Here is a 16,834-nt window from a genome sequence, read left to right as displayed (position 1 = left end):
AATGAGTTTTTCTTCAGAAAAAATTTTCATGTCGACAAACAAAAATTGCCAAATTTATGGGACCTTTCTGGAAAACTATTTTTGTATGGTAGGACGTAGGACAGATGCTAAGGTACATAGGCTTGAGGTCCACCACATGCAACAACAATTTCCATGACACTTCGCATGCTACGAATACTAATATATATAGGAAAATGTTTGCCGCTTGCTGGCTGTTGAAAAATTTCTGGATTCTGAAATTTTTATTACCCTATCCAGATTGATTGAGAATGATATGTGTGTGTGTGTGGTGGGGCGAATTGAGGAGAATCTCGTTTCAAATGTGAACTCGTAGTTTAAAGGCGAAAGTCCAGGAAATTTGATTGGTTTGAAATGTAAATTTATTGGTTTGAAATGAAAAACGACAAGGGATTAATAACGTTACACGTCAAAATTCCTTACACATTACCGTATGGACGCGAACGTTTCCCGAGAGGAAAAAAATTCCAACAATAACATCTAATTTCTCAGTTCCACGATGGAAAATTTCTTTTCGAGGAAATTTCAGAAGGAGCGAAAAGGAGACGATAAGGAGAAGCAACCAGAAAAAAAAACTGTGCAGAAATTTCCCTAAACCTCCACATGCATACGATAAATAAAATAGAAATATGGAAAAATAAAAAATTAACATGATTAATGACCCTGGAAACGAAAAGAACTCGGAAAAGAAATCTTTGCAGTGATTCTGGATGCACGAGATGGAAGTGATCAGGAAAAAGTAGGAAAAAGTGTGAAAATTTGGCGCCGTGTATCATCAGTGATAACGTCCACGGCTTCGTATCGATTAGCTCCCACAATTTCGCACAACTAAATTCACCGCCGATTTCACTTCTGTAACGGAAATCAATGAAGAATCCTTGAAAAGTACAAATTTTGGGGGAAAAAATGACGCTGAGGGAGAAAAACTAAACGATCACTACCTCATAAGCCCTCATTATTAACCTCATCATTTTTAATTGCTTCCTACATACATTAACGTTGATCACATATTTTTCTGGCTGGCCTTTAGTTTCTGGTCAAAAACAACCAATCAACTGAGTGATTATCGTTTTCCCTCCGCACCCAGGAAAACAGGAAGTGAAAACATTCAAAAAACACTCAAATGAAAAGTTGATGGGTATAATTTTCAATCTACTTACGTTTTGCATTTTATTTCTAATTGCATTTTATTTCTATTTTAATGTATTAATTTCTAGTCTGTACGAATAACATGGGCAAAAAACAAATTTCTATCCATATTTTTCGTTGTAATCAATTTTCTATATTTTATTTCATTTTATCATAGCGAAGAATATTTTAATTTAAATTTTACCAACCCTTAAAATTAAGTTTAAATTTAATCTAAACTATATGTATGTCTTTCTTTTTGCATTTTATTTCTATTTTAATGTATTAATTTCTATTCTGTACGGATTACATGGGCAGAAAAAAATTTCCATCAGTATTTTTTGTTATAATCAATTTTTTATTTCGATTTATCATGGTATACAATATTTTAATTAAAATTTAATCAAATTTTAAAGTTAACTTTAAATTGAATTAAACTATATGTATGTCTTTCGTAAAGATCATTCTTGAATGAATTGATCAGAAAGATCAACACGCCAATATAGATCATAGAGCATAATTCAATCTCTTTTCAGTGTTTTCTTTCTCTTTTTCTTTTTTTTTTTGAAAAACTTGAAACTGATAAAGTAATAAAGTAATCAACAAGTAAAGAATAAGATCGGAATAAAAAATACGAATTATTTTGTCGTGACGGAGATAATTGCAATTTATTTTTATTTTAATGACTATATTGTATTATTATACGTATTATGTATATTTTACCGTATTATATGTTACATTATTCATCTCAATGTTGATTTCAATATTTCAATTCAGTTTATTTACAATTTTTTAAAATTTTAGTTTGAGTTTACGCTGATGTCGACGAGAAAAAGGTTTGAAGAAAGAAAGTGAGCGAAAATGAAAAAAGGCAGACACAATAGACATGCCAATATAAAGAGGAAATATTTGAAAAGAGGAATTGTAGATGTGAAAACTTTTGCAACTCCTATCATTCTCATCACAATCCTCATTCCTTACACTAGCGGTGACAGTGATTTCTTTGTTTTTTTCAGAAATTTTGAATTTTTCGAGTGTAACGTTTCATTTATTTCCTGTGGGAGAGAAAAAGAGAAAAACTTTAGATTTCTTTTTTTTCTCAAACGAAAAATACTAAATATATGTATTGTGACCAGTTTATTTACTATTTTAATTTGTTTTTTTATTTTTATTTTATTTTAATCTCTCTGAATAAAGTTTTAACCCTGCTTATTCAAGTAGGAAAAACTGGATGCGGTAGACGTGATAAAATAGAACTGACTAAAAATGGAATTACAAGTAAAATATCTTTCAGACAACCTTTGCAGGTATATTAATTTTTTCCAGAAAATTATTTGTCAAAGGTACAAGAAATGTAATCTCGATAAGTATAACGATCTAACGTAATTTTATTGTATGCAAGAGCAGGTGACCTAATAATAGACTATCAGCAAAATGCAAAGTCGAATTATGTTCTATAGGAATATTAAACGCTGAAAATGTCGGAATTCCTTGTAAACACCGCCCAAGTACTGTACAATTTAGTTGTACAATGTACTTGTACAGTTTTCAACTGTTTACTTGGACTCTTTCACAAGAGCGAGAGGATCGTGCGTGGAAAGGGTTGGAAGCACAGTTGCCTCTCATTCGCAGACGTGGCGGGTCGCGTCTTTGCAGACGTGGTACGTTGTTTGAAGCCTTGTAGGGGAATTAGGTGCAACGAGACGAGGTTGCCCACATCGTTTTTTCTCCACAATTAGAACGAATTGAGCGTGTATGCACTCGTCAACTACACCAATAACTATATCTATTCGTGATGGGACCCCTGCAACCTCGATTTCGTGGTATTCTGCCTTTAAGACAGAAGCGGACATGGAACCGTACTCGGATATAGGTCCTCAGTAGATAACGATCTTACCTTAGTCCTTATCAGGAGTTATCTATCTTATCAACTGCGAACTATGTGAGGCTGAGAGAGAAAAGAAAGAGAAGAAAAAAAAAGAAAAGGGAAGAGCGCACTATGCGTTCGGTTCAAGGAGCACATTGTTGGCCCAGTAAAATCAAAACCATCAACCACTTTAAAGGGCCTATAATCGCAGACAGTGTCATGGCAACAAACATTTCTATATAGCAATTACGATCTTAGCACGCGAATCCGATGTTCTGGTGCGGAAAAAAGCACTGGAAGCGTTTTATACAACAAACAAAAGTGGTATGTAACGTAGAGAAGATTGTATCGCTGTGACCAAGGAGTTGGTGCCGTATCCGGGCCTAGTGCGGGTTTTCACCTACTGGGTCAAATGGATATATGCAGTACCCTCCGACCTTCATTCTTTGACGATTGACATAAATATTTCTATAGTTAGGTACTCAGATCCATACATACGATAGTCGGAGCCGCTGCTACGACCCCCTTCACTTTTAGAAAGTTGGAAAAAGGGACCCCCTCCTTCAATTTTGGACGCTTGGCGAAGATATTCGCATCACTTGAGCTGGATCATCTAAGCTAGACCAACTTCACCCGGGGAGGGTTCGACTCCTTCCTATCGCACCTATGGTTATGCAGATGCATGAGGCATCGTTTGTAATTACTATTAGCGCTGGTCCCCTAACGTAACGAGTTCTAGGATATCTAGGTGACAGCTGTTGTGGTCTGCTTCTCTGACGTTGTCTTTGAGTAATCTCTTTTCTAAATCATATCTTGTGGTGTAGTGTAGCGGCTAGAGGTTCCGCTTCCTGCACGATTTATCGGAGGTTCGAATCCGCCCTAGTGTTCACCAAGCCCTTCATCCTTCCATGGTCGGTAGAATGGTACCAAACTTGATTTGACTCGAGGATTAAAACACTGACCTTTCACATCGGTTAGCCCCCGCAAATCTAGTGTATGAGCTAGTTATACGCTCGTAAGGACTAAGGAAAGACCGTTATATACTAAGGACCTCTGAGTACGGTTCCATGTCCGCTTCTGTCTTAAAGGCATCACCCCACGAATCTGAGGTGGTGCAGATTTCAGGTGTAGTATTCGAATACGGGATGGGAGACTACGGAGAGGAAGGTGATTCCGTCTAATTCTCAAACGATTCTGGTTTGAAGTGAACGTGGTAGCGCGGGTCCCCTGCGGATTGATTAACGGCAGAAACTTTATCCTTTACCTTTTATCTTGTGGTGTGACGAGGCTCTCGAAGATTACCGGTGTCCTTGATTTTTGAGGCTCTGAAGAAGGCGATGATGGATGCCGAAAAGTTGGACAGAATAAATATCAACATTGTAGAGTTCACTCGTGTTTTACTTTTTTTTGAGTAGAACCTTGGTTCTACTCAAAAAAAGTAAAACACGAGTGAACTCTACAATGCCAAGATTCAAAGAACGACGAACTTATGACTTACTCAACGATGTACAGATAAGGTAAGAGTGAACTTGTGGGTGAATCCGAAATTCACATGGAACTCTAGTTCAACAGCACAAAAAAGGTGTATTTAGGATGGAAATTCACGGAAAGAAAAAAAAACTAAAAATCCGATAATCGTACCCCATCCCTGTGCATGAGCTTGCGCAGTTTTTGAGCAGTTGTGTGTCTGAAACATCCGCAAATTGCGAGTTCCACCTCTCTCTTGCTGTGAGCAGCAAAAGAAGTAAACACATTTATGACATTACTATCTTCTCGCTGTCTAGCTCGTTACGTCCAGAAAACTTCTGGAATGAAATTGAATGGAATATGTATAGGAATGAGCGATAGCGGAGCATGTATGTATGTCCCTGTTGAAATTCGGAACAAATAATTTATTCCAGAGAAATGGCTAATTGGAGGCAAGCGAGACGAAATCTGGAGAATTACGGTAATTGAAGAGAGTCTACAGAAAAACTATCGTGTTTTAGTTCAACTTCTAAGGAACTTGCTGCTTTTTTGGAGAATGGAAATATCCTAAGAGTTCTCAGGAGGGAGGCGGTGACAGAGGGTAAAGTGAAGCTGAGCCCTGGGTCGAACTCAACTCAATTAAAGGTACACCCCACGAATCGGAGGTGGTGCAGATTTCAGGTGGAGTATTCGTATACGGGATGGGAGACTACGGAGAGGGAGGTGATTCCGTCCATTTCTTCCTAATTTCCGTTAAAAAACGGCCCGGAAGATGCGGCGCCGCACAAGGCTGGCGCGCTCCAGTCGAACTCGTGGAGCAAAGTGCGCCAAAACGCCTGAACCCGTATTTTCCGGGTCGCTTTTTATGGCAATTGGAAAGAAATGGAAGGAATCACCCTCCTTTCCATAGTCTCCCATCCCGTATACAAATACTCCACCTGAAATCTGCACAACCTCAGATTCGTGGAGTGATGCCTTTAAAAGGACAAAGTGTCTGGGATTAATCAATCAACTTGGGATGCGCCAACGCGTTTCACTGCAGTTCTGTAACCGTTCAGGTTTTCTGAAACTCGTGTTCGGCTATACAATAACTTGCGGGGGCCAGCTGCTGATCAAGCCAGCGTTTTTATCTTCTCACACAACTCTGGTACCAATTTATCGACCCTGGAGGGATGAAGGGCTTAATTGGCACTGGGGCGTTTTCGAACCGTCGACTGTACGGACCTCTAGGTGACTACGCCACATCCTCTACTTCAACAATCAACTCAATTACCACATCTATTTAGTGTCTGGTGTAGATAATGTCCGAGTTTTGAGTTCGATCCTTCCAAAGAGCACAAGTTTTGCACGATTGAACTTGAAGATAAGAAAATTAAGGTTGATTGAGCAACAGAATAGTATAAAAGAGGCAAAGTATGAAAAGATAAAGAAAAATGAAACATACATCTTCCAGCACCTGAGTATACGTGAAAAACCGCTGTATGCAGTTCGGTTCGGTCAGTTTGATTCAAAAGCGAGAGAGTACCTTCCAACCAGGTAAAACGTCGCGGCGTTGAGGATGCGTCGCGGTCTTACGAGCAAACATAACCCTAAGTGAATGCAGAATTGTCATTAAAAAAATGCAAGCGTGATGCTTGATATCTTACGGCGTTGGTGTCTTCCACATTTGCGAATATTGCCACGCGAAAACTTGACAACTTGAACCTGGGTAATTGAATATGGATACTTCGACTCCTCAGACATTAAAGGCATCACCCCACGAATCTGAAGTGGTACGAATTTCAGGTGGAGTATTCGTATACGGGATCGTAGATTATGGAAAGAAGGGTGATTCCGTCCATTTTTTCCTAATTCCCGTAAAAAACGGCCCGGAAGATACGGCTTTGAGCGTTCCTGTGCGCTATTTTCTACAACGAGTTCGATTGGAGCGCGCTAGCCTTGTGCACGCACCGCATCTTCCGGGCCGTTTTTTTTACGAGAATTAGGAAGAAATGGATGGAATCACCCATCTCTCCATAATCTATGATCCCGTATACGAATACTCCACGTGAAATCCGTACCACCTCAGATTCGTGGAGTGATGGCTTTGAGTGATGAATATTCACAGAACATGCCCTACTTCTTATAAGAGGTTCATGAAAAGAGCTCCAACAATTTTCTTGAATGTCTTTCCAATCATTTGTCGAACTTGTCGACACGGCGCATTTATGAACGAGAAGTGTTGGAACGGGAAGATTTGATCTACCAATCCATTTCATGTAGTTATGTAGTCACACGTAGCTGTTCTTAAATCTGTGATTGAGATTGTCACCAAAGATGGAAATGGAATGAAATGAGGAAAAATTAGAAGAATGTTACCGTTACGGAAAACCCGTGCTCCATTGGCGCAGCTGGTTAGCGCGTGGTACTTATAAGAATAAGAAATGCCGAGGTCGGGAGTTCGATCCTCCCATGGAGCAAATGTTTTGCGTGACTCGGTCAGTGATTGATAATCGTACTGCCTCGCCGCAGTTGTTCGTGCTAAGGTTGAATAGAACGCAATTATTTTTTGTTACCAACTAACGTAGAAAAATACAAAATTAGATTGTAAAAAAATCGCCTATCCAATTCGTACTGTAATTGAGTCTTATTTTTTATAAATTTTTAAGGTGGAATGCTCCTAGATGCTCTCTAACTATACTCACTTGGTTTGGTTTGAAATTCTTTTAAAATTAAAAAAAAAAACGAGTGAATTTACATTGTTGACAGTCAACGAATACAATTATTACTCGGGAAAAAAAATTTCCCGAAAAATAAGAAGATTGAAAATAGTCGGCTCACTGTCCACCTAGGACTCCCATGATTTTGTGCCCCAATTTTTTGAGCTGCGTTCTTTGAGGATTGGAGCTCAATATTTTTTGGGAAGATTTTCCTACCTGCCGAACCTCTCGTTCCTCACTTTGACGGTGATATTACTGTAGAATGACAAAAATTCCCCGTGATGTTGCTATGGAACTAAGGAAATATCGTTATATATTGAGAATCTATACGGTAAACCTATACGGGTAATAAAGTACGGTTCCATGTCCGCTTCTGTCTTGAGGGCAGCATACCACGAAATTGAGGTTGCTGGGGTCCCACCACGAATAGACACAGTTATTGTTGTAGTTGACTGTTGCAATCACGCTCAATTCGTCCTAATTATCGAAAAAAAAACGATGCGAGCAACCTCGTCTCGTTGCACCTAATTCCCCTACGAGGCTTCAAACAACGTACCACGTCTGCGAAGACGCGACCCACCGCGTTTGCGAATGAGATACAACTGTACCACCAACCTTATCTATTCGGACTCCCAAGCCCCTCATTTTCCTAATATGCTGTCTTTAACTCTAAGGTCGTGTTTCAGACGGGAAAGTGAGGCGTTGCGACATTTCGCGCTCTAGTGATACTTCAAGGAGATTTGAACCAGTGTGTGTTTTCAATCATGCAGAACCCTTTGCGGAATCCTGCTGGTTCGAATAGCTCTGACTCATTTAGTTCCTTTTTCTTATGCAGAATAACATGCTCATGCTAGCTTTCTCTAGGTTAGGACCTTAGGTGCAGCTACGCAGGCAGCTGCGCCCAAAGCGGTGTGGTGTAGCGCAGCGATTCGGATCGAGAGAGGACCCTTGGTAGCGCCATTCTTCATTCATTCAGTTCGCGACGGTCCCACCTCGATTCCAACCGCTTTCTCCGCCGCGCCGCAGCCGCTTAGGCGACTGCACCGTCACTCATGTTGCTTTGATCCATCTGTAGTTACTTTTATTTCCCCCAAAAAAAATGCGTTGAGGGGTGTAAGGGGCTTGAATTCCATATGCGAAGACTACTGCCATAAACTCCTGCACGAACGAATGAATATACAACTGTTCTTAACACAAATCCGGTAAGGTATATACAATGCAAATGCATATGGAAGATAATGAAAGCGTGGGAAATAAGCCGCTCAAAAATGCCCCTCTTATCCTTGTTGGACTCCCTGAACTTACTGGTGATGGCTTAACCGTGCATTTTGTTACGGCTGAACCATTGCGGATTGAGTGGGAGTAGCGCAGTTGGTAAGAGGTTCCACTGTGGCTGCAGAATGATCGATGTGAGGTTCGACGCCGCCCCATTGCAAACCAAGCCTTTCATCCCCGGAGTGGATAAATTGCTACCAGACTTGTCTGGGAGGGCGAAACACTGACTTGACGCATCGGCTAGCCACTGCGAGTATTGTATAGGCCAGTTACACGTTCCTAAACCTCAAACGATTCTGGATTGATGTGAACTTCATCGATTAACCCCGGACACTTTATCTAGATAAATCATTGTCGATCAGTACAGTCAGCTGATTTGATGCCCCTGAACATTCTTGTCTGTAATTACACTGAATCATTTCAATTCACGCCTGCTTCTTGTTGTTCGGAGTGTGATCCTCCTCTTCTCTTTGTTTCTTTGTTTTTCTCTGCTGAAAGTGATTGATTGCAGCATTTTCCGTGCTATAGTAGTGTTATTAACTGACTTTACACATTATTAGGTTTCTCCTGGGCCAATTTGTTCGTGGATAAACTGACTAGGCGATGAACGCTCCAGCTGCATTCGAATCATTTCTAATTTTTGATGGTGAACGTAAGATTTCAGTGGAAAACGACACGAAGGCTAGTGCGATTGCTTGCTTTTTGTTTGCGGTGTTTCTTTACCTTTAAAGTTTTTGACATTTAGGTCCCAAATGCGGCTGTTTTTACGATTAACAAAGAAGATCACACGTTAGGGAATCTGCTTAAACAGTAAGTGTTTGATCTTGATACATTCTTTTTTTTTTCTTACTTGAAGAAAGAATTTCTCAACCGGATATTGTCGCCAATATCCGCATAACTTCCGTTATTTTATGTTTCTTACTATATTTGCATTCTTCCTTTGTGTCGTTAGAATTTCTCGGCATTTTAAATTTGGGAATTTTTCCGCGTACTTCCACGGCAAATATATCGTATGGAAAGTAGAGGTTTTTTTCTAATTGAATACTGAATAATGGGCGCTTACGATGACGTGGCGTTAGTGAAAATGTGCTCGGTGTCTGTATGCGTCCGCTCATTCGTCCTTTTCAGTCAGTTGTTGAAGGATCCCATGGTTCTCTTTGCTGGATACAAGAATCCTCATCCTCTTGAACACAAGGTAACTGTATTAAACTTTACTGAGATATATTCTACTGCTTCTCTAAGTTCTCACACCCTATTTTTTTTTCAAGTGAGTGGTCCCCATCTTTCTATTTCACTCCATATCTTTGTTTTGATCTAGGTCCTTCTTCGTGTGCAAACAACCGGTCAAACAACCCCGGCTGACGCTTTGATCAATGCTATCACTGATCTCATTGCGGAATTATCACTTTTTGAGGAAAGATTTAAAGTATGTCCTAAGCTTTACGCATTCATCCTTTGTATTCCAATCCATCCATTGTTGAATCTGTTCAGGAAGCTGCTGAGGGGAGGAAGAGGATAAACGATACACTTTACTAGTCATTCCGTAAGATAGGTTACATAGCTATGCTATGTATTGATTTTTCATTCATTTTGGATCGATTTTTGTTGTTCATTAGATAATTGTATGTGAATTTTACGGTTTTTCTTGATTATTAGATCTTCACCTCATATTCAACCTTCACCTCTTAACATATTTGGGATTCTTCATCAAAAGATGCTTCAGTAATCCTTTTCTTTCGTATGTAACTGGCAACGCCGAATAAATTTATTTCTTTTTTTGTGTTCAGTTCAGTTCAGGTATATGTATGGATCGTTTCTTCTTTTTTCTTTGCCATTTTGGTTCGATATTGTTGTTTTTGTTGTAATAGAAATAAATGCGGTCGAAACTTTGAACAGGAATATTAGATTTTTTTAGTTCCTTGTAAGATTAGAAAACCAACAATTTTCTTCTTTTTTCTTCGCCATTTTTGTTCGATATTGTTGTTTTTGTTCCGATTCGTGATTACGATTACCCTTATTAAATGCTGGTTACCGTTTTATTTTGTTTTCGCGACTTTTTTCTCCTTGTTTTTTCTACGGTTACTATAAAATGTTCACTACCTTTTGCTTGTTCTTGATTGACATGATTCCGTGAAAGCAATGGGTTTGATATCGTCGTTGTTCCCTCCAACTTTCACGTTAATTTCTTAACACTGTTATCATTTGCTGGACGTCTCACAAAATCTGTTCATTCTAGCACCATCACATGTGAGAGATGGTTCCGATTTTTTGGTTATTGGTTAAAATTTCTTTTCTAATTGCTGTTCCAGTACATTGCTTTTCTGGTTGGTACGATATTGAAGAAGTGAGGTACGTTTTGTAATGCTTATGTGATTCTCATCCATAAATAGTGATTATCCTATTGACTTTAGGAATACACTGTATGAACCAGATATTTCTTCGGTTTTGTCTGGAATCGATCCGTCCTTCAATCTTAGTACTGTGTCACTGGATAACAAAGAGAGCATACTGAAAAAAATCATCGAGGACTTACCTGCTGTGAGTCTTCCGTTGATTTCTGATATGGATTTAAGAATTAATATTTTATAGCGAGATGACAAGCAGTATGTCTTTATCAAAAGCAAAACTGGACAGAATTTCGCATGCAAATTACCATTAATAGAGCCGCCAAAAAAATCTCAAGAGACCAGCTATAATCCGAAGTATTTAGCTGAGTTAGTATCAGCGAGTTTCTACATCAAAAACTGTATAAGCAAGGTATGTGTCTTTTTCTACCTGATTTACCTAGTCCTCACATTTTTCTTTATAAACTTAGTTTTTTAAGGACCTTGGTTGGTGGAAGTATAAGCTATGCAGAGGTATTGATGTGAAACAATGGCATGGAGCAAGTGTGTTGGCGACAGGTGCATGAATTGCTTAATTTCTGTTTTTTACAGTGGCTTTTAGAGAACGAAGCTGCACAGATAACAAATTCACTGGGGATTTTCTTGGGCAAGTACGCAGTACCTTCGTTTCAGGTGTGTTTTCTTCATTTTCCTTCTGGAATTTGATTCATGAGAAGCTGTGACGAGAAAGGTAGCAACTAAAATGAAGTCAAACTTACTAATAAACTATTTTTTGATTGGAAGCCTAGCTTCCAATCAAAAAATAGCCACGCTCACCCTTTTTTTAAGATCAGCTAAAGACCTGCTTCTTAAACTTTAGATTTATGTTTGTTATTTTGTCTTTTTTCATTTTGAATGTAATTTCCGTCTCCTGTTTCTATTCAGACATCCACTAGTGATCGGCTGATGTATTTGGAAGAACAGTACGAAGGTGGGACACTGTGTGATCTACCCGATAAGAGGTCGGCTAGGAAGACTGCAGTAAGAGTAAGTTCCGCACCGCTCGCCTCTTTTTTCCTTATTTTGCTCTCTATATTTATGGTTGCAGTACGTTTGCGATCCACAGCTATCAACAAGTGAAGCCTACATTGATCAAGTGGAAGAGGCTGCTTCATGCGAATATCTCATCACGGTTAAAGTCGGTTCACTATGCAGTCTAAGTGCATTCATGCCTCTGAATCTTGTAAGTAGGTGCAGTCATTTTACTTTTGAGTAAGATATTACAACCAAATGAAAGTTTTCAGTTATTACAGGAGCATCCACATGAGATTATTTGTCAACCACTCGTTTCTAAGGAGGCGATTGAAAAATTTTTAGAGGACACTATCCGAAAAAGAGCTGCCCAGGTTAGCTTAAGTGATTTCTAGTTTTGGTTGGGTTCTATGTGATAGATTTTTGAGGAAAACAAATGTTTTTATATGTCTCTACCTCATTCCGAGCACAAATCGCATCATTTTGCTTTTTATGAGTGTTGGTTTTGGTTTTTATTTTCCATTTTGGTTTTTATGAGTGTTCATAGGTATTCCTCCAAATACTTGGATAAATTCCATCTTTTCGAGTTCTCAGTGGAAGTCAACGTTGTCGCCTCCGAATATTTGGTTTTTTTTTTTAAATTGAAAATTAGAGTAGTATCACCGATATGCAGTGCAGCTTTTGCTTCCATTATTGGGATCGCTACGTGTTTCAGCCGACATTGTACTCTATTTTGCATAGGTAGACAACTAGATTTTGGCCTCGAAATGAAGAAGGGCTACTGAGAACCAAGCAGCCATTAGTGAGATGAAATATGTGATTAAAAGTCACTCTTTGAACGGTCTCATCTAGCCTTTTCAACCGTGTAATTGATGTTGTTATTAACTACTTATGTCCATGTTCTTTTTCGTATATGCACTTCCTTTACTCTTTTCATTTATTTTTGCACCAATGTGTTTAGAAAGAAGCAGTAGAGCTGGCACATGAAGCACTGAATAATGTTCGCCGGATACAACGGCGTCGTGCATCAATGAGAAGAACCGAATTGGCAAGAGATTCATCAATCGAGAAATCTGCATTACGTTCCTATCTCGACAAGGAGTACAATGACGCTGTTGAAAAGTACATTTCCCTTTCTGTCATGGGTATGTCAAGTTTTTTTTTTCAGCAATCGGATCCTCATTTGTCTTGCCATTTCATATTTCAGCTCGGATGGGTGACACACTCAATAGCGATGCGTTGGAGAGCGTCAACAAATTGTCGCGAGAAGTTGACGATATTGAAAGAGTATTTTGTGAGCTAAACAACTAATTCAATCAAATTATTCACTTCTCCGAAAAATATAGCTTTCCAGATTCGTATGACTATTCAAATATACATGATCAGGATACTGGTAATCTATGGTACTACTTCCATGATCCAACGTGGAACAAGACGCATTTCCCAAAGTCTTTGGATTGGGTTGATGTGAGTAGTTGTAGTTTATTGAGTCTTTTCGCTTTTCCATTACGTTTTGGTTTCTATTACGTGCAGCATGAAAAAAGTCGACTTTTTCTTGAAATATTGTTCACTACTTCCCTCGTTTTTGAGTAGTTGGAATGTAGAAAATAAAAAGGCATATGGAATGCATCGTTTTTTTTTTTTTTTTGTTGTTTGGGATGGTGGTTGTCTGGGGTTTCTTATCGATTCTCTCTCGTTTTTTCGACGTTTCAAAAAAAAGTACTGAGACGAGTTGAGACATAGTCGTACTAATCAATCAAATTGAATTGGTTAACGTATTGGTAATGTTAGCTTTTTTCCATCATAGCAATCCAGAATAGCATTTGCGTGTTTTGTTCTCTGTCTTATAAATACTTCATTGTATCCGTATTTCCTGGATTCATCCTTTTTTCCTCCAAAACTAGATATCTAGAGGGCAAAATAAGCGTTCTTAGATAAATCCTAGAATCCTAGAAGATTCCTAATAATCCTAGAAGTGTGCGAATAATGTATCTGTAGGTATCCAATCTTGTCATTTTTCGATACTCCCAATTCTCCAAGTAATCCAAATAGTAATCGGTATTTTCGCTCCAGACGATGAATGCTTACCATCGTGCTGCTTCCAAATTGCTCAACGAACAAACGCAATATTCACTTGTTCAAAAATTGTTCCCTCTTCTGAATAAAAATCCATGGATTCAACACGAAAACCTGCTATTACATGGTGCTTTGAGTACAACGGTAAGCCTTTTATTTCCTATATTTGTTGATTTGGTTTAGAACGACTACTGATGTTTTAGTTACGATCTGCTGCACTGCAAGACATACCGCTGTTTATGGCAGCAAGTAATTTGGCACTTGACGATGAAGTAGTGAGCTACATTGCTGAAGGGGAAGGGATTTTTGGATATCGCGGGTATATATCTGTTTAATCTTTTCTATTTTTAGTGAAACTCAATGAATATTCTTGTGGGATGTTTTGTAGATTTTGAGCGCGTTCATCATATAAGAGTTTTGTTTTTTTATACTAAATCTTCAGATCCGTTGTCATAAACTCTTTCATGAAGTTTGTGAGAAGTGAATTTCGTAGTGGTCTGGAATTGGCATCGCTTGGCGAGAATCTCGAAGAAGTTCTCGCCACTCAACTAATCCCTGCTTATAAATATGTTGAGGTATAACCATATTATATATACCATACTTGATTGTTTTCAACTATGTTGCTATTTTCACGTCGTACTTCGCAGTTTCGCTATAGTTTTTTGAGATTTCGATTTCGATTTTTACACCATTTTTCATTTCATTTAACTCATTCTCTTGCGTTAGGCATAGCCTTAACGAGAAATCATATCGTATATCAGCTTATTTCTAGGCGTTCAGGGGTTTTTCTTTAAATAGTACATCCTGAAGTAGAGTACTGGCTTTGCACATTATGTAGTTATCGCCGAATAACCGTTAAAGAATTTTAGCTGTAAGCGTTACATTTATGGGGAGAGTGGGAATTGGATGCCATTTTTAGATGTGGTAACGGAACGGAATGCAGATTGATCGAATTGCGTGGCATTGACTTCCAAAATATGTTATTTGCATTCAAACATTTTTAGCAGACCTTAATGGTGGGCCGTGTTTCACTTCCCGACGATCAACGCCAAAACATAGAAGAAGACATGATAAAAATGCTCGATAGATTATGCGTCGCCTATCAGCTGGCTCAGATTAGGTTCGAGGGCACTTCCATAATCCTAGCTTGAGTGTTTTCTACTGGCTTTGTGGCATTAAACTTCCTTTAAGATACGACCTGGAACAACCTTTCCACAAATTGAGCTTTTTTGGTGTTGGATTAGGGAAGAAGTCGGACATTCTTTTCGACGAGTAAGTTTCCTGTCACATGGTTTCTTGGTCAACTCTACAAGTTTACACACTCGTGTAATAGAAAAAACCTTGAGTTCAAATTAATTTTGTTTTCTGTTCCAGCTTTTATCAGTCAATAGAACGATCTCGGTCTGTTGAGGAGAGGATGGAGAGAAATGCTCGTTTACGGAAGGTATGGGATGTTGGATTTGAATTTTGCTTTTTTTTTAAAATAGAAAGTAGGACCTGTCCAGTGGCCTAATGCTCAATTATTCTTGATGGTTTTTATGGTGTCGGGCACTTATGACAAGGTCACCAAAATCGAACACTCTCACCTTGTATGGTTTGCGTGACGCTGTTATTCATTTCTCTACGTCGAAAAAATAAGTACAGTACTTCATTGATCTCCACCAAAATGATGGAATGATTGTGAATAGTAACAGCTGTTCAAATTATTTATATGTTACATAGTTTTTTTTCTATGGAAACGATTGCTTACTCTCTCATTATTTGTTGAAATCGCAAATATGATTGAGGGAAGGTTTTATACTGGCTTTACGAGGTTTATAATCTAGTGAGCAGCCAGGATGCGAGAAACAGGTGAGTGTTAAAAGTTGGAAAAAACAGTCACAAATAGTGAAAGGTTATTGCAGCTGCTGGTAATGGGGAACAGCAAAACTAAAAATCTAGCTGTACAGTATGCGAAGATGCCCTTAGGTGATAGAGCACTTCAATAATAGAAAGAAAATTTCCAGGTTATGCGGTCATTTTTCGATCAGTACAGTCAACAAATTTTCGATGAACAGTGGTACACCATGGCTGAGTTATTGCTGTACAACAAACGTGAACAGGCAAGATAATGATAATTTTAAAGTGAGATCACTTGGACTTTTTCGATTTTAACTTATACATGCTTTAAGGATGAGGTAACGTATGGTAAAAATTCTCTTGATGTTTTCAAAAATTCTTTTCTCGATGGAAAAATTGTAATGAGTAATGCGGATGTCAAAGAAGTGATGTCAATCCTAAATGCTGCCGGATTCAAAGGTTAGTTTTATTCCGTTGTATTAAAAGGATAAAGTTTCTGACGTATCAATCCGCTTGGGATGCGTCAGCGCGTTTTACATCAATTCGTAATCGTTGAGGTTTTGTGCGGAGGCCAAAGAATGAATCATATTAATGTTTTTATCTTCCCAGACAAGTCTGACAACGATTTGTTGACCTCGGAGAGATAAAAGGCCTGCTTGACACTAGGGCGATCTCGAACCTTCGCGGCCACAACGAACCTCTTACCGACTGCTCTACACCCGCTCCTTTTCGTTATACTGCATCTTATAATGCCCATTTTTTTTTAGTGGATGACGTTAAAGTCCAAGTGATCTCAGCAGCAAGTATGCAAGAAAATGGTAAGCCAAAACTGGGTGCGGATGAAATGCGATTCCTACAAGAGTTGATCAAGCGACAAATGGATGATCTACGGGAAATGACTCGAATCAATCAAAGGGAGCAGGCGTATGCTGCTGTGGTTGATCAGTGACAACCTAGCTAACTCTAAACGTTTTAGTCGAGTCGGGTTTCCAATAACTGCGCTGTTAGAAAAGATTTACTGTTATATGATTGTTGGTTTCATTATATTTCTACTTCCGATAGGGTGTACAGTCCCAGTGTTTCGAATGTTTATCTTCCGTGTTTCTAAT

At 38.7% G+C, this 16,834-nt stretch overlaps 2 protein-coding genes across 3 annotated transcripts; both read left to right on the top strand.

Moving 5' to 3' along the window:
* Nucleotides 1–9,057: 9,057 nt before the first annotated feature.
* On the top strand, nt 9,058–9,990 carry RB195_008745 (uncharacterized protein; the record flags this gene model as incomplete). The annotated part of the gene is made up of 5 exons (XM_013451370.2): nt 9,058–9,135; nt 9,200–9,264; nt 9,583–9,649; nt 9,773–9,880; nt 9,946–9,990. The coding sequence occupies 5 exons, from the start codon at nt 9,058–9,060 to the stop codon at nt 9,988–9,990; spliced, it is 363 nt and encodes a 120-aa protein (XP_013306824.1).
* Nucleotides 9,991–10,708: 718 nt separating this feature from the next.
* RB195_008744 (uncharacterized protein) lies at nt 10,709–16,674 on the top strand (the record flags this gene model as incomplete). 2 transcript variants are annotated; one of them, XM_064195389.1, is made up of 20 exons in its annotated part: nt 10,709–10,803; nt 10,866–10,992; nt 11,044–11,211; nt 11,279–11,342; nt 11,401–11,471; nt 11,724–11,825; nt 11,887–12,021; nt 12,092–12,184; nt 12,772–12,955; nt 13,018–13,104; nt 13,165–13,277; nt 13,884–14,030; nt 14,090–14,205; nt 14,329–14,461; nt 14,891–15,006; nt 15,078–15,158; nt 15,261–15,330; nt 15,893–15,988; nt 16,058–16,184; nt 16,493–16,674. In XM_064195389.1, the coding sequence occupies 20 exons, from the start codon at nt 10,709–10,711 to the stop codon at nt 16,672–16,674; spliced, it is 2,307 nt and encodes a 768-aa protein (XP_064046533.1). The 2 variants fall into 2 exon arrangements, with proteins under 2 accessions (XP_064046533.1, XP_064046534.1); XM_064195388.1 differs by having other exon boundaries at nt 12,083–12,184.
* Between the last annotated feature and the right edge of the window lie 160 nt (nt 16,675–16,834).

The sequence above is a fragment of the Necator americanus genome, chromosome III (assembly GCF_031761385.1).
Source record: "Necator americanus strain Aroian chromosome III, whole genome shotgun sequence".
NCBI classification, from domain to species: domain Eukaryota; kingdom Metazoa; phylum Nematoda; class Chromadorea; order Rhabditida; family Ancylostomatidae; genus Necator; species Necator americanus.
Note: the sequence above shows the minus strand (reverse complement) of the source record. Positions and strands in the feature narration are given on the sequence as shown.